At 43.2% G+C, this 18,628-nt stretch overlaps 1 protein-coding gene across 2 annotated transcripts in view; it reads left to right on the forward strand.

The window, feature by feature from the left end:
* The first annotated feature begins 11,950 nt into the window (after positions 1-11,950).
* rras2 (RAS related 2) overlaps positions 11,951-18,628 on the forward strand; it is a 139,690-nt gene continuing 133,012 nt past the window's right edge. Inside the window, exon 1 of one of the 2 annotated variants that reach the window (XM_068046314.1) lies at positions 11,951-12,346. In XM_068046314.1, coding sequence (XP_067902415.1) covers positions 12,245-12,346 — 102 coding nt within the window. In that variant the 5' untranslated portion in view covers positions 11,951-12,244. Of the gene's footprint in view, positions 12,347-12,528; positions 12,552-18,628 lie in introns of those variants that run through there. The other variant, XM_068046316.1, reaches the window with a different exon arrangement.

Raw genomic sequence — 18,628 nt, forward strand, 5'->3', positions numbered from 1 at the left:
GCTATCAGAGATGTTCCTGCTGGGGACAGTGCAGGTCTGATCAAAGTGAATAACCACCTCCACAGCAGACTGGACCCAATTGGGATGACCTTGGACATAATTTTGTAGTCCACATTAAGCAGTGAAATGGGCTGCCAATTTCTGATTTCTTTCCTCTCCCCCTTCCACTTGTAGATGAGGGTGATAATGCCTTTCCTCATGGATTTTGACATGCTGCCGGCCAGATGCTACTCATACACTTCCAGCAGGTCTGGGCCAATCCAGTCCCACAGAGTTGAATACAACTTGACCAGTAAGCCGTTGCTTCCGGGAGCTTTACTCGTCTTGAAGGGCCTGATGGTCTTTGTCAGTTCATCCAGAATTAGTAGTTTGTCCAGACTCTCCTGCATATTGTCATCTAAGACCTCTGTGATAGAGGATAGGAAGGATAGGGAGGCCACGCTGTCTGTGAGCTTCATATCATACAGTCTGGCATAAAAGTATTTGCTGATCGTTGGTATGTCAGGCTGCGATGATGTTACCGAGCTGTCCCTTTCCTTCAGGCTGCTGATCACAGAGCTCCCTCTGTGTACCTTTTGGAAGATGTAATGCAAGCACGTCTCATCCTGCCCCATGGAGCGGACTCTGGACCAGAAGATGATCTTGAAGGCCTCTGCAGCAAAGAGTGAAGCCTGCTGGCTCTTCACCTCTTGGAGATCCTCCTTGACATCGACCCCCATCGACTGCAGCAGGCGCAGATTCTGAATGCTTTTGTGGAGTCAGAACATTTCCCCCTGTCTCTCTCACCCTCTGAACAACTTTAAGGATGGAACACCTCTTGATGTTCACCTTGATCACGTCCCACCACTGTGCTGGGGCCCCAAAAAAGGGTTTCACAGTTCTTCAACCTTTGTAATTCCTTATGTGTTCCTTGATGTTTTCCGGGGTCAACATTTTCACGTTCAGCTTCCATGTTCCCCTGCCAACTCTCTGGTCTTCCTGTAAGTGACAGTTGGCCAGTAGGAGGTAGTGGTCCTTGAAGAACACCTGCTTGACGTCAGTGGATCTGACCATGACTGCTCGAGACACAAACAGGAAGTCTATCCTGGAATGGATAGACCTATCTGGCCCTGACCAGGTGTATCTATGTGGTGCTCTGTTTGCAGGGTTTCTCACTGGGGGATTTGGTTGGGGGAGGGTTGCTGGTTTCCTTTGCTGCAGCCATGTTCGCTGTTCCTTCCTCATGCCTCTCCTTGATTCTCGCCACCTCTGCATAACTGATACAGCGTTTGGGGCAGGTCTTGTAAAAGTGGCCTGCCCCACCTCTCAGGTTGCAACACTTACTCTGCTTGCAGTCCTTTGTCTGGTGGCCTTCCTGCTTGCAGTTCCTTCAAATGGTTGTGCTGCATTTAGCTGCCACATGACCAGATTTGCTGCAGGTGCAACAAACTTTGCGCTGCCCTGCATACACCAAGTAGCCCCAACTTCCCCTGATAGCGAAGCTGGGAGGATGGAGGATGGCTCCATTGGTGTCTATCTTCAAGGTTACTTTGACCTGCTGTTTGCTGGTCCAAATCTCAAATGGGTTCTTGATCTCAGTGCTGTTCCCAGCCAATGTGATATACCTGGCAAGGAAAGTGAGTACATCCATGACAGGAATATGGAGGCTGTAGAGGTGGATGGTCACAACCTGGTTCCATTGTGATGGTAGCGAAAACAGCTACACCTCGGTAAACACCATCAGAAATTTCACACATCTCGCCACCTCTGAGGAAATCCTGTAGGCAGAAGATGTCCGCAGCTTCAAATCCACAGTGTTCAAAAAGGACTCACTTAAGGAAGAAGGTCTCGTCTCTGCGTGCACCTCCGTCACTGTTTTTCACCACCATTGTAATAGTGTTACACACCCCTTGGCTTAGAGCTTGGTTGTTGGTTGTAGCCATTGCTTAAAGCCTTCACAGGATAGGCATCAAGGTCCCAGCCAGCACAAAAACAACAACCATGGGAGAGCTCCAATACCAACAGGGTGAAAGGCCATAGCCAGTGCACAGAACTGTGCCCCCCAAAATAAAATAAAACCCAATGATCCACAACTCACACTGCTCCTGGGAGAACCAACAAGGTCTCTCCCCTGCCAGGCAATGCTGGTGTCAAATCAGTGTTGCATGCGGATTGGTGGCATGATCTGCGTACTGCTGTCGGTCGTTAAGTGCAAATATGGCGTCTATTGTACTTCCCATCCAAAATGTGCGTGCGCATTGCAGTTGCCTTTTTGGTTGCATAAGAGGTCTCATAGTGCCCAAATAAAATGAGCGACATGGAGACTAATCTTGCCGCCCCCCACCCCCCGTATTTGTTGAATTTAAGAGTTGGACGGGAGATAAGGAGATTGCCCAATGAGTAAACATACCAAGTGTAGCATTTCTGATCCCATACAAATCAGGGAGGTTCCAGCCTGAATCTCTGGAATGTGCTGAGTTGTATGTCAGCTGTGGCAGTGCTGGATGTGTAACAGTTGGCTTCAGCACTTCAGGATCGAGAAGAAAATAAATCAGTCAGGGCTTCCTTTCTTGATTGCTGTCCTGTTCTCTTCATGTGCACGTGGCGATGATGGATGCTTGGAGAATAATGTTTCAGCAATACACAAACTTCACCTTAATTTTTGAATCAAATATACAATTTTAATTTGTGCAACTTTTAGATTTTAGGTACGCTGCTTCTTGTCCCTATTGTGTAGAAATGAAGATATCACTAATACGGACTAAACATAATGTGATGCGAGCAAGTTTGTTTTATCACACTGGCATAACTATCAGATTTTTTTATCACAGGTTTCCATTACCATGTTTTCTCAATACGTGCACTAAGGTTGACATTAATTTAGCTTTGGGGCACTATCACCATCTGGCAGGATGGTGGCGCTAATAGGTCCAAGGGGGTTAGGGGGAAAGATGTTGTCTAATTTAGTGAAAAAGGTACATTTCGGTCACCTGGCATCAATCTTAAACTAGCTGACCTTTGATCTAGCTTATAAAATGATGGCTGGGAAGTTAGTGATAATTAGAATTCTTGAAATATTTAACATATTAAGCTTAAAGGTGTGGATTCTGTGTTAATATGTATTTTTCGAAACTGACTGGAGAGCAGTTATTGTTCGGGAAGAAACGTAGCAACAAACTGTCCTACATTGGTCGGTATCATCTCAAGATGCATGCATCATGTTCTTGAGGGTTTTATCCCTCCAATGGAGAGATTAAAGTCCATGTCCACCTAAAACTATTATATGTGTACATAAGGCACAGCTACAGCAGTTCGAGAATACCAGACAAAACACTTATTTGTTCTGGTAAATGTTCTGGCTGTTGCTTTTTCTGACACTTTTTACTGTGTATGTTTGGATTTATTTTTCAAGCATTTACTTAAAAAGTAAAAACGGTGTTCATGTTTTCCTGAGTTTTCCTGATATATGGGAGTGTTTACACGTTTTACCGCAAAACACTTAATATTTAAATATTGTTTAATTGTTTATTTCGGTGCGTATCCTCAGTTTTTGTGCAGCTCATTTTTATAACCCGTGAATTGTAATAATAGAATACAGCATTGAGACAATAGCAGGTTTGATTCATGTTTAAAAATGCACTTAAAACGGAACTAAAATCTACAAAGTTACTTCAAGCTGATTTTGAATAATTTCTGTAAAGGCCCAGTCTGTTAGACAGATCTTTCACCAAACTACCTTGACACATAGCTACAGTTAAACATCTCGTTGTGATAATGTAAGGCCGGCCAAAGTGTACTCAACCATTAATAGTCACATTAGTCTGGTATTAATGGAAAGGTTGAATCATCTCATTCCTCAGTGTCGAGACGTGATTACTGTGCCTGTTGCATTAATATTAAGTAGGATGTAATCATAGAACTATATCCAATGAAAGCAAAGGACCGTAACTGTAATAATTCAAATAACTCTCTACACGCGTGCACAACTGGAGAAGTGAACATCCTGCTGTAAACTTAACCCTTCCCAATAAAAACAATCATAAAATTAAATTCGTATTGAAAGTAGTGGAAGCTTGGCAAAGTTGGTTAGCTCTCGGGTATAATAAATACACTTACAAATTGTAAAGTCCAAAATCTTAACTAGGTTCGCATTTTAAAAAAAAGTTAGAGCTGCTGCACAAGCCTAATTTATCCATTGGATATGTACTTATGTTCAATGTACTTTTTCTCATTTTTGGAGGTGCAAACAAGTCAGCTGCAGTTCTTGATAACGATTGCTGCATGTCTAATAGCTGGACATCTGGTGCATAAATTCACAGGAAAATAACCTGCACATTTTGAAATAAGAACTTCTTTACATGGAAATTGCTCAATTTTTAGAAACGATAGTGAGTCACAAAATCCTTTACGTATTATAATGTGATACAGCAAATACTTTATCACCATGGATCCCAGAGTTCCTCATTTTCACACGTTGGGTTTTAAACCCTAGCGATATTTCTTTTTCATCCGAAGCAATTCTTCCCTGAGTGAATTGGATGTTATATCAATTCTTCTAGAATTACAGTTTTTCTTTTTCGGCGATCAGAAATGACTTTTTGTTAATGGATCACAATCGGTATCCAAAGGCGACCGAGGTTGTCATTTTTACCACTTGCTTTCTGGTTATTGTCATTCCATGTTTATAATCTCTCCAGCAAGAGTTCTTCATTCTTGAGCACTTCGGTGTTCTTGTCCTTTGTTACCATCATCCATCTAGACGGATGATTGTAATTGTTTATAATGTTCGACTTGCAAATCATTTAAAACAAATTATAAGACCACATTTTGCATGTCTTATAAGCAGACTACACAGCGGACAGAATTCATTTTATCTGTCTTCTTATTTATTGTGTATCTCTTATTTTTGTGTTTGCACTTTTTAAGTTTCTGTTTTTCCCCTTCCTCACTTTCTCCCATTCCTTGCTAAAAGTGCTTCCTCGTGCCAGGGTACGGTTTTATAGGTGCCAGCTATCCAGCCATCAACTGGCACTTGGAACAAGTGGCCAGTGTTAGTAGGCTGTTCCACCATAAGTTAATAGATCTTGCATTCAGGAGTATCCAGGAGCAAACAGCACATGTTTTTTCTAAGAGCTCTGAACACGGTTTCATGAATGTACTGCAGACTTTCTGTTGCAATAAATGAAAAGAGCTCTCCCACCAAATTGGGGGCGGGATTTTTGAAGGTTTTGACAAAGTCTTTTTTTTTTTGGCCTCCTTGTCTCGGGAGACAATGGATAAGCGCCTGGAGGTGGTCAGTGGTTAGTGAAGCAGCGCCTGGAGTGGCTGTAAAGGCCAATACTAGAGTGACAGACTCTTCCACAGGTGCTGCAGAAAAAATTGGTTGTCGGGGCTGTTACACAGTTGGCTCTCCCCTTGCGCTTCTGTCTTTTTTCCTGCCAACTGCTAATTCTCTTTGACTCGCCACTCTTTAGCCCCACCTTTATGGCTGCCCGCCAGCTCTGGCGATTGCTAGCAACTGACTCCCATGACTTGTGATCAATGTTACAGGACTTCATGTCGCGTTTGCAGATGTCTTTAAAGCGGAGACATGGATGGCCGGTGAGTCTGATACCAGTGACGAGCTCACAGTACAATTTGTCCTTGGGGATCCTGCCATCTTCCATGCGGCTCACATGGCCAAGCCATCTCAAGCGCCGCTGACTCAGTAATGTGTATAAGCTGGGGATGTTGGCCACCTCGAGGACTACTGTATTGGAGATGCGGTCCTGCCACCTGATGCCAAGGATTCTCTGGAGGCAGCGAAGATGGAATGAATTGAGACAAAGTAGTTAGGGAGAAATTGTTTCCACTGGTAGGAAGATCGATAACCATAAAACACCATTTATGATAATTAGCAAAAGAACTAAGGGGGAAATGAAAAGATTTTTTATGCAGAGTGTTGTTATAATCTGCAATGCAATGCCTGATAGGTAATGGTAACTTTCAAAAGGGAATTGGAAAGAAAACATTGCAGGGCAGTGGGAAAGATCAAGAGCATAGGACAAATTCAATAGGTGTTTCAAAGAACCAGCATAACACAATGGGCCATTTGAATGGCCTCCTGCGCTGTAAGATTCTTTTTTGGAATGAAAAGTGGGAAGGCCCTTTAAAGGGCGGGCGATGGGCTCGGCCAGAATACGACGCAGGCGTTGAAGCGAAAATTATCCCACTGAGTTTTGCCAACAGTAACTAAATCATACGCTACTAGGTTTGATGCCAGGTTTATATTGTGTTTAAATACAAACAGAAAATGCTAACTAACAATATACAAGTCCGTCAGAACTTTTAAAACCAAAAATCAGTTTTTTGTGTGTGACCTTTAAATTGTAAGTGGGAAAGTAAGCAGCTATTTATAAGAGCTGAGCAGACCAAAGAAGATGGGGAAGGGAAAACAATCTTCAGACAGGTTTGTTGAAAAACTGGAAGGATGCGGGTAATGAGTAAAGACTGAACAGGATATGGGAAAAGAGCAGGGGAATGGAACTAATTAGGTAGCTCTGTCACAGCCGGCACAGACATGATGGGCCGAATGGCCTCATTTTGCACTGCAGCATTCATACTGCACTGGCTGATCTAAATCTGGGATTACAGGGTGCTTCTGTGCTCTTGTCAGGGGGAAATCAGCAACGTTAATAGTTGCTGATTGCTATGCAGCCACCCCCTGCTCGATTGGGCAAAGCAAGATGGGGAAAAAACAGGAAATGCTGGAAATACTCAGCAGGTCAGGCAGCATCTCTGGAGAGAAAAACAGTTAAGATATCTGCTCTCTTCTAATTCTGGCCTTTTGTGAATCCCTGATTTTAATTGTTCCACCATTGGTGGCCACACCTTCAGTTGTCTAGCTCTGGAATTCCCTCCCTAAATTGCTCTGCCTCTCTACCTCGCTTTCCTCCTTTAAGACACTTCTTAAAACCTACCTCTTTGACCAAGCTTTTGCTCATTTGACCTAATATCTCCTCTTATAGCTCCGTGCCATACGTCATTGCTTAAAAGTAGTTATCTCCAGATTATTCCCAGTGCCACGCGTAAGTGAGTATAGAAATTGAAGGATAAAACAGATGAATGCATGACTGGAAAGATGATGCAGGAGGGAGGGCTTCAGATTCTTGGGACATTGGGGCTGGCTCTGGGGGAGATAGGACCTATACAGGCCAGACGGGTTGCATCTGAACAGAACCGGGACTGACTTTCTTGCAGGATGTTTTGCTCGTGTTGTTGGGGAGGGTTTAAATTAGTTTGGCAGAGGGATGGGGACCTGAGGGTAGACTCAGCTGGGACAAAATCAGAAATTAAAATGGAAGGTGAAAAATTAATGGATGAGTCTGCAAGACAGAGGAAACGAGAGTTAGAAAATTAAATTTAAAAAAAATTTTAAAAAAGAGTTTGGCAGTGCTCAAGGGTATCTATTTCAGTGCAAGGCGTGCAGAAAATAAAGAAGATGAGCTGAGGGCACAGAGAGACACGTGGCAGTATGCTATAATAGCTAATACAGAAACATGGCTTGAGGAGGGACAGGAATGGCAGCTCAACATTCCTGCTTACAGAAGGAGGGGAAGTGGCAGTTTTTTAGAATATTACAGCGCAGTACAGGCCCTTCGGCCCTCGATGTTGCGCCGATCATCTGACCTACACTATTCCATTTACATCCATATGTCTATCCAATGACCACTTAAATGCCCTTAAAGTTGGCGAGTCTACTACTGTTGCAGGCAGGGCGTTCCACGCCCCTACTACTCTCTGCGTAAAGAAACTACCTCTGACATCTGTCCTATATCTTTCACCCCTCAACTTAAAGCTATGTCCCCTCGTGTTTGCCATCCTCATCCGAGGAAAAAGACTCTCACTATCCACCCTATCTAACCCTCTGATTATCTTGTATGTCTCTATTAAGTCACCTCTCCTCCTCCTTCTCTCTAACGAAAACAACCCCAAGTCCCTCAGCCTTTCCTCGTAAGACCTTCCTTCCATACCAGGCAACATCCTAGTAAATCTCCTCTGCACCCTTTCCAAAGCTTCGACATCCTTCCTATAATGCGGTGACCAGAACTGCACGCAATACTCCAGGTGCGACCTCACCAGAGTTTTGTACAGCTGCATCATGACCTCGTGGCTCCGAAACTCGATCCCCCTACTAATAAAGGCTAACACACCATATGCCTTCTTAACAGCCCTATTAACCTGGGTAGCAACTTTCAGGGATTTATGTACCTGGATACCAAGATCTCTCTGCTCATCTACACTACCAAGAATCTTCCCATTAGCCCAGTACTCTGCATTGCTGTTACTCCTTCCAAAGTGAATCACCTCACACTTCTCCGCATTAAACTCCATTTGCCATCTCTCAGCCCAGCTCTGCAGCCTATCTATGTCCCTCTGTACCCTACAACACCCTTCAACACTATCCACAACTCCACCGACCTTCGTGTCATCCGCAAATTTACTAACCCACCCTTCTACACCCTCATCCAGGTCGTTTATAAAAATGACAAACAGCAGTGGCCCCAAAACAGAACCTTGCGGTACACCACTAGTAACTAAACTCCAGGATGAACATTTGCCATCAACCACCACCCTCTGTCTTCTTTCAGCTAGCCAATTTCTGATCCAAAGCTCTAAATCACCTTCAACCCCATACTTCCGTAATTTCTGCAATAGCCTACCATGGGGAACCTTATCAAACGCCTTACTGAAATCCATATACACCACATCCACGGCTTTACCCTCATCCACCTGTTTGGTCACCTTCTCGAAAAACTCAATAAGGTTTGTGAGGCACGACCTACCTTTCACAAAACCGTGCTGACTATCGCAAATGAACAAGGAAACTATTACAGCTGTGAGGAGGGATGATATGTTGGAAGGTTCATCAAATGAGGCCATATGGATTGAGTGAAGGAACAGAAAAGGGACAATTGCACTGCTGGGAGTGTACTATAGACCCCCAAACACCGAGGGAGATAGAAGAGCAGATATGTAGGCAAATCTCTGAGAAGTGCAAGAACAATAGGGCAGTAATAGAAGGGGATTTTAATTACCTCAATATTAACTGGAATAGTTTTAGTGTCAAAGGAATTGAGGGAGCAGAATTCTTGCGGTGCTTTCAGGAGAACCTTTTTGCCCAGTATGTAGCAAGTTCAACAAGAGCGGGCGCAGTTATAGACTTAGTTTTAGGAAATGAAGATGAGCAGGTGGAAGGAGTGGCAGTGGGAGAGCATTTTGGTGGTAGTGATCATAATTCAGTCAGTTTTAACATAATTATGGAAAAGGACAGAGGTAGAACAGGAGTTAGAGTTCTCAATCGGGGCAAGGCCAATTTTACTAAACTGAGGAGTGATTTAGTGAAAGTGGACTGGAAACAGCTACTTGAAGGTAAGTCAGTGTTAAAACAGTGGGAGGTATTCAAAGGGGATATTCAAGGGGTTCAGGGTAAACATGTTCCCACAAAGAAAAAGGGTGAGGCAGCCAAATCTAGAGCCCCATGGATGTCAAGGAGCCTACAGGGTAAGATAAGGCAGAAAGGGAAAGCTTATGTCCGACACCGAGAACACAATACTACAGAAAGCCAAGAGTGGAGGGGTGAAATCAAAAAGGAAATTAGGAAAGCAAAGAGAGGGCATGAAAGAATATTGGCAAGCAAAATCAAGGTGAACCCAAAGATGTTTTATCAATACATTAAGAGTAAGAGGAAAACGAAGGAGAGAGTAGGGCCCATAAAAGACCAAAAAGATAACCTATGTGTAGGAGCGGAAGATATTGGTCTGGTTCTTAATGTATACTTTGCGTCTGTCTTCACAAAAGAGGGCGATGATGCAGATATTGTAGTTAACGAGGAGGAGTGTTAAATATTGGATGTGATAAACATGGGGAGAGAGGAAGTATTACTGGGAATGCATCCTTGTAAGTTGATAAATCACCAGGGCCAGGTGAAATGTATCTTAGGCTGTGAAAAGAAGCAAGAGAGGAAATAGCAGAGGATCTGACCATCATTTCCAGTCCTCACTGAATACAGGTGTGGTGCCAGAGGACTGGAGAATTGCTATCGTTGTACCTCTGTTTAAAAAGGGAGCAAAGGATAGACCAGATAATTACAGGCCAGTCAGTCTAACCTCAGTAGTGGGCAAATTATTGGAATCTATTCTGAGAGACAGGATAAACTGTCACTTAGAAAGGCACAGGTTAATCAAAGATAGCCAGCATGGATTTGTTAAGGGAAGATCTTGTTTGATCAACTTGATTGAATTTTTTAAAGTAAAACAAGGAAGATAGATGAGGGTCGTGCAGTTGATGTGCTCTACATGGATTTTAGCAAGGCTTTTGACAAGGTTCCACATGGCAGACTGGTTAAAAAAAAATCCCATGGGATCCAGGGAAATGCAGCAAAGTGGATACAAAATTGGCTCAGTGGCAGGAAACAAAGGGTAATTGTTGATGAGTGTTTTTGTGACTGGAGGGCTATTTCCAGTGGTGTTCTGCAGAGCTCAGTACTGGGTCCCCTGCTTTTTGTGGTGTATATTAACGATTTGGATGTAAATGTAGGGGGCATGATCAAGAGGTTTGCAGATGACTCAAAGATTGGTAGATAGTGAGGAGGATAGCTGTAGGCTGCAGGAAGATATTGATGGTCTGGTCAGATGGGCAGCTGAGTGGCAAATGTAATTCAAATTGAAGAAGCGTGAGGTGATGCATTTGGGGAGGTCAAACAAGGCAAAGGAATACATGATTAATGGGAAAATACTGAGAAGTGTAGAGGAAGTAAGGGATGTTGGAGTGAATGTCCATAGATCCCTGAAAGTAGCAGGACAGGTCGATAAGGTGGTTAAGAAGGCATTTGGAATCCTTTCCTTTATTAGCCGAGGTATAGAATACAAAAGCAGGGAGGTTATGCTGGAACTGTATAATTCATTGGTTGGGCCTCAACTTGAGTATTGTGTGCAGTTCTGGTCACCTCATTACAGAAAGGATGTAATTGCACTAGAGAGGGTATAGAGGAGATTTACGAGGATGTTGCCAGGACTGGAAAAATGCAGCTTTGAGGAAAGATTGGATAGGCTGGGGTTGTTCTCCTTGGAACACAGAAGGGTGAGGGGAGATCTGATTGAAATGTACAACATTTTGAGGGGTCTGGATAGAGTGGAGGTGAAGGGTTTATTCACCTTAACAGAGAGGTCAGTGGCGAGGGGGCATAGATTTAAAGTGATTGGCAGAAAAATTAGAGAGGAGATGAAGAAAAACTTTTCACCCAGAGGGTGGTGATGGTCTGGAATTCATGCCTGAAACGGTAGTTGAGACAGAGACCCTCAACTCATTCAAAAGGAGTCTGGATGCAAGTGCCCTAAGCTGTAGGGCTACAGACCAAATGCTGGAAGGTGGGATTAGAATAAGTGGATCGTTTTTCGGCCGGCATAGACACGATGGGCCAAGTGGCCTCTCTGTGCCTTAAACTTTCTATGATTCTATAATCCTCCTGTGAAGCGCCTTGGGACGTTTTATTACGTTCAAGGCGCTTTATAAATAGAAGTTGTTGTTGTTTCAGGTCTGTGGCAAGGTCTCTTCACAGATGCTGCCAGACCAACTGAGCATTTCCAGCATTTTCTGTTTTTATTTCACGTTTCTGCAGTATTTTACTTTTGTATGAGTTTTCTGAGGGAAGATGGGGCTGTTTTATGCTCCGTATGTTGGATTACCCTGATTCAAATTGGCACACGAGAAAAATGATAATTCGGCTGAACGACAGTCGAGCCGGGTAGTAAGGAGTTAAAACACCTCCAAGCAAGAAGAAGAGAGAAAGTGAAATGAGAAAAGTGAAATCTGGACGTTTGCGCTGAAAGCGTGTTCACTTTAAATCTATAGTAGTGGTGGAGTTGAGGCTTTGATTTAGACTATGAATATTCAGCAGCTGATTTGCATCTTATTATCATTTCCGAAGAACGCTGGCGGTGCCCACCATTTGTAGCGGCGCCTGCTGTTCTAGCTCCCATTTGCTTTCTGGCGGTTCTGATAACTGATTCCTGCTCGGTGTTGCATCCACTTCAATCAGTCACATTTTTATAAATTATTTATTTGTATAATTAAGTAAAGTTTTTCGGCCTCTCAGTGCGGGTGAAGTTTCTTCCCACCCGCCTTCCTGTACGCAGGCGGGTCACTGTGTGTCTGCGAGCGTGAGTCGTTGGGAAGGTCGGTGCGGGAGAGCCCAGGCTTCGGCCGAGGCCCAGGCCCGGTTACCATGGCAGCCGCCAAGGACGGTGTGGCGCAGGAGAAGTACAAGCTGGTGGTGGTGGGAGGCGGCGGCGTGGGCAAAAGTGCTCTCACCATTCAGTTCATACAGGTCAGTGCGGCAAAGGATATCTGCAACCCCGGTTATCCAAACTAATCCATACTGGGGCTTCGGCCTACTCGGCGCCCATTGGGATGAATCCGGAGCTGAGATTGCGGGTCGGGTTGCTGTCAGCGCCGCCCCTCACCCCTGTGCTGGGAGGCTGCCATGTCTTCGATCGGGTTCACGTGTTCGGTGGATTTATTCATTGATACAGGCTTGTTTGTTTTATTATTGCGGGTTCCGCTGGCGCTGTACGCAGGAGGGAGGGTGGGAAATTGAGGCACGGCTGGGCTGTAATCGTGGATTCCCGCCTGCCGCGCCTCTGCTCTGCTCTCCTCGTGTTGGCACCGGTCCTGTTGGCCGGGTTTTAGGGCTTGGGATTGGGCGCTGCACAATTTCAGCTCAAACTAATGCACAACTTCAGTGAATCAGCGTTTCTTTTGGCTTAGGATTTCAAAACCAGTTGTTAGTTAAAATGCAATAGTCCCCCCCGCCCGCTTTCTGCAATAGCTGTATATTTTTTCAAATTGTTTTTTGTAACATTGTCGGTAACAGAGCCAGTGTCCAATAGTTTCTACTTCATGTCTGAAAGGGTATGAAAAATACATTTTGGATCGGAATGTTGAAATTTTTTTCAAGTTTGGTATTAAACTAGCCGATTGTGTAGTTCGTATTGGGGTTGATGTGAATTTCTTTCAATTAGTTTGTGTTTTTAATTTTAGTTAAGGTTTTAATGGTGCACGTAATGTTAATGGGAACTGGTACGATAGTATGTTTACCCCGAACAGAAACGTGAGGCACCTCGTACATATCACCCCACCAGGGCAATGTAAATATTGATTTTGTTTTTTTTTTGGCTCATATTTGATATGAACTTGAGATTTTCGTACTATCGTGATCTGTTTTGATGCAGTTCTATTTCTACATAAATGGTTGCAGTGCTCCAAGAGTTTCGATTTGCGAGTTCTCTTGAGACTGGAATGATCTCGTATGACTTGATTGAAGTCTATTTCAGTGTTTGAAGAAGGAGCTTGTCTGAATAAAAGGCTCGAAGTGCCAAATGACTTGCGCCTGTGTTGTTCTGGGTGGTGGGCAAGAGATAATTGTGTCCTGTAATTTTGTATTTTTGTATCTTTGACTTGCGGCGTATTGTACCATTTAAGCAGCTGCTGCATTTCAACCGCTATCTGCTTACAACTGTCAGCTGTCACGTTAAAACTGTCACTGACGACAGCCAGCATTCCACTTCCTTTGCAGCATTTTAGTCAATGTTCAATGCATAATTTTTAAATTGCACCGTTTTGATACTCTGATTTAGTGTGTAATCTGTTAGATGCTAGTTGATCTCCCATAGGCTGTTCATAAGTGGGAAAAAAAACTCAATTGTTACATCCAAGTGTGTGAAATGCTTTAATAGAGTACTGTATAAAGAAACAAAGGTAGTCATTTGACACAATAGCCAGAATGTCTGTAATTTCTTGAGTAACCTTACCAAGCACTTATTTTTCAAAAAAAGCTAGGAGTATAACTTGAAGACATTCAATGGCATTACCATCACCAAATCTCGCACGACCAGCAATTTGGGGGCCACCATTGACCAGAAACTCAACTAAAAAAGCCCCATTAATGTTGTGACTACTGGAATAGGTCAGAGACTGGATATTCTATGGTGAATGACTCAGCTACTGACCTGCCCCAAAACTCCTCTACCACAAGGCACAAAGTCAGGAGTGTGATGGCATATTAATCTCCAGTTGCAGCTGCACCAACACTGAAGAAACTTGAAACGATTCAGGACAGAACAGCCTTCTTGATTGGCAACCAATTCAGGACCTTAAATGTCCACTCCCTGCACCACTGGCACATAGTGGCTGCAATGTGTTCTATCTACAGAGTGTACTGCAGCAACTCGCCAAGGCTTCTTTGGCAGTACATCCCAAACCCATGACCTCTACCATCTAGAAGAACAGCACCTGCAAGTTTCCCTTCAAGTCATATGCCATACTGACTTAAACATATATTGTTGTCCTTTCGTTGTTGCTGGGTCAAAATTCTGAAACTCCCGACCGAACTGTGTGAGTACCTACACCATTCAGACTGCCTTGTTAGTAAGGAGGATGATTAGTGTAAAGTTGAACTTTGCTGGTGCTAATTGACCTAGTACCTTGAAAAGCTCCAGCTGAGTAGCAGGAATGATACATTCTGCATGGTCTTTATAAAATAATGGATCATCCAAATTAGCAGCACCACAGGGAGATCTGCTACCATATATGTAATACATTTTGTAATGTATTAAAATGTCAATTTGTATTCTCTTCATGACCCTGACAACACAATTTTGAAGATCTTGTCAGTGTCATTTTTATTGTCACTTTGGTTACTATGTGTCAAAGACATAAGGGCCTGAATTTTGTGGTCAACAGCAAAGGAATGATACTTGCCATTCCTTATGCCTACAGCTGCCCAAAGACCTTTTGTGTGGCAACTTAGCGAAATTCAAGATCCATTTCAGTGTGGCGACCTCCACAGTGGATCTGGGATGTGTGTGAACAAGGCACGCAACAGCATAGCTCTTCAACTACTCAGATTGAAGAATCCTCACTGAGTCACGCAGAGTCGAAACCAGGACATATAAATTAGAATATTTAATTCAGTGTAAAATCATGTACAGAAAGCCAAATAGAGAGCGATTAAAAGATGACAAAATTAATTTTAACTTTTAAATCTCCAACTATTAAAATATGAAGGAATGAGACTCCACACTTGTAAACGTATGTTTAATTGCCGGAGACATTGGCAGTAAGTAAGACTTAGTGCATTGTCAAAATTCACTTATTTATAAAATCATAAATAATAACATTTTCTCTTGTCCTTCACATGTTTTAATGGAGAATCTCTTGGTGAGGTATTGACCTAGCAAAGCTTGTGGGCGAGGAGAAAAAATGGACAGTACCGTCCGAATTTCAGTTGAACTGCGCATGTGCGGCTGCCAGAAGTTGCTGCCTGATTTACTACATGATAACGGTGAATGCTGTTAGCCTTGCTGTTATTCTTGTGCGAAATCCAAGCTAAAATTTTTCTGCCAAGTATTACGGGCATTTACAATGTTGACAAAAAAATGGTGTTCATAAGCAATAGCTGCAGAGCAGTCACATTTTTGGTACTGACCAATGAGATTGCTGTAAACGGACAATAAAATTTGCTGAGTCATTTACATTGGGCAGTGAGATTGATTAAAAGTAAGACATTGAAAATGGTCACCATATTGCTTTTGGAAATAAGCTGGCAGCTGGCTTAAAATCTTTTATTGTGATATAATGTAACAATGTGTTATTGAGGGTATGCTATTTCTCAAATAATCAGTGCAATTACTGCAGTTCAAATTATGTGGCCTGGTTGTTTGAGTCGGGCACGAAGGGAATAAAACTTCTTAATTAAAAGAAATCTGGTTCCACAGATGACTTTGTCTCTGAAGTAAGTTTTGAATCCAGCATGCAGAGAATAAGTGCCACTAACCATTTACCAAGAGTCCATAAATACTCTCTTTAGCTCACTAGCTATAATTATCTGCATTTCTCCTTTAAGAGCAGTGGCCTTAGAGGGTTAGGCCATGTTAGAAGCTAGATTGCTCCTTTCTCCTCCCTCCCCCCCCCCCCCCCCCCTCTCCTCTCCTCCTGCCCCCCCGATTCACACCACTGGAAATCTAAATTTCTTAATCAATCTTCTTGTGCATCTTTGACCAGTTTTCAGACTTTTCCTCAGGGCTCTCTTCCTATGTTAAAAAAAATTCAAGAGTCTAAGTTATGCGACTCGAGTATTTTTTATGTATTTATAAATTAGTTATGCAATTCAACCGATTGATTATTTCTGTTTTACTTTATGTGAAACCTGTTGCTGGTGCTGAGCACCAGTTCGTGGCTCAGGTGAGGGATGTAGTGACGAGCTGCCTTGTGCTTGTGTGAGTGGTGAAGTTCAGTTACTGGCTGTAGGCTGAATTTAGTGGGTGTGGTGTTCAAACCTAGGTTTGAAAATTCATTAGAAAGATAGAGCCATAGGCAGATTGTACAAGGCTCGCATTCTAGACATTCTCTGGTTATTTTTGGCTGACCCTGGGTTGACAACCCCTCTGTCCTGTCCCACATGATACCCTGCTCATCCATCACCCTCTGCTCACTGTACTACATTGGCTGCCAGTCCCCAATACTTCAGATTTAAAATTCTCGTCTTGCATGTATAAATTCTTTCTTGGCCTTGCCCCCTCCCTAATTAGAATTTCCCAGCTTTATAACCCACCATGTACACTGCGTTCCTCACAACTATGGCCTCTTGTGCATCCCTGCTCTGTTTCCCCCCACCATTTACAGAGATAGGGTAGGGATGGGTTTTGGGGCATGTAGTGATTTACCAGGAGGATGTGAATTTTAAACGAGTTATTGGGGATCAGAAGCTAATGTAATTCTTTGAAGATGGGTGAGTCGGACTTGGTATAGAATTATATCGGCTGCAGAGTTTGTGATGAGCTCGAGCTCAATCTGTAGATGCTTTAACACAGGTAATACTGGGCCTTTAATACTGTGAAATCACTCTCCCTGACCGTATATTATGAGGAAGTCAGGAAGTAATGTGTTGGCTGCAAGGCAGAGCAAACAGCTCGCTCCCCATTCTATATGAAATAACAACCCCCCGCCCCCCCTGCCCCAGCTTTAACTGTTATTTTGTTACTGCCAAACCAAAAGGGCCCTTTTTGTTTACAGTAAAATGAATGGGGTGGGGGGGAAAATTGCTGTATCCAAACATGGGGAGAGGAGATGGTCTTTGGAGACACGTGACTCAACTGGCATTCTGGTAAGAAGGAAGACAAAGAAATCTGCAAAAACATAAAGGCAAGCAGTCCTTGGGGGCCCCGAGTATGATGCTGAAATAAACAGCGAGGAGACTGTGAGGGGTCCAGCGCAGGTCCGCTTCATTTACTCATACTGATATCCTGTTTGCACTCTATGTGGACCTGCCTTGCACAATTGAATCTCTCAGTCCTTGACTCATTTGACTCCAGTGATGTTGCGTGCAGTGATGCACCACAGCTTGCGGAAATGCCGATTTGCACAATTAGTTGACTGTTTCAAGCAGATTCCTCTCAGTGATCCTATCGGAAGCCGTGAAATGTCTTATTATCCAGGTAATATATATCAGAAAGGAAATGCTTTTTCAATTTGAATTGAATTCCAAAAGTATTCCAAAAATTGGAGATCAGTAAATATTGATTGGAGAGAAAGATGCAGGTGGATTGCACAAGGCTCGCAATCTCCACTTTGGCTATTTTTGGTGGATCCCATTAAACATTGTGGCTCCCAAGTGCGGACCTCCAGTTCAGAACTGGTCTTGGGTTGTGTGAACCATTTGACATCAGTTTTTTCGCATTGCCTTTCAAAATATTACTGGTACTGCTCTATATTATGCTATGATCAAAATTTTTGGTTCGGGTTAAAGGATAAGGAACTAGTGTTATGCTTGTTGCATTATAATATACTTCCAGGCACTTGCCAATAGAATATTTGCCTTTCACATGTCAATCCCACTATTTTATGGATGTTGAATTATTGTTGATAGTCTGCACTACATAACTATGAAAGGTGGTGTATAGTTATCTTCTCTACTTTAAAAAAAAATTAATGGCCCAAGCACTAAGCTGTTGCTGTATTTCTGGCCTTCCACAGTCACCAGTGTTAGGAGCAACCATGCTTCCTATAGTGCTGTTGGGTAGGAAGTCCTCGGATTTTTACCCAGTGATGGTGCAGGAATGGCGCTATATTTCCAAGTCCGGATGGTGCACAAACTGGAGGGGAGCTTGAAGGAGGTGATGGTGTTCCCATGCGTGGCCTTGTTCTTGTGGTGATGGAGGCTCGGGTTGGGGAGGTTTTGTTGAAGAAATCTTGGAGAGTGGTGCAGTGCATCATGCGCCTTCTAGATGGTACTCACTGCAGCCACATTGCGCTGGTGATGGATTTTCTGATTGTATTCAGTTATACATGTCATTCAACCCCTTTTTGTTTTAACAAGTGGGTCAGGTGGTAATAAAAATGAGCAAAAGCAGTTAGAGTTGGATTATGTCCACTTTTTTTCCCTCTTCTGACGTGTAATTCACTTTTCTAAAATGTCCCAGCTGCTCACAAATGCGTACTTTGCCATTCTAATCTTGTTTCTTGCGTTTTAATTCTTAGAGCTGTTTCCAAAGGAAAACTTAAGGATGTCATTTTACGCTTTGGAAGGTGTTTGGTTTGCCTGTTTCTGGGA

The sequence above is a fragment of the Heterodontus francisci genome, chromosome 14 (assembly GCF_036365525.1).
Source record: "Heterodontus francisci isolate sHetFra1 chromosome 14, sHetFra1.hap1, whole genome shotgun sequence".
Lineage (NCBI taxonomy): Eukaryota > Metazoa > Chordata > Chondrichthyes > Heterodontiformes > Heterodontidae > Heterodontus > Heterodontus francisci.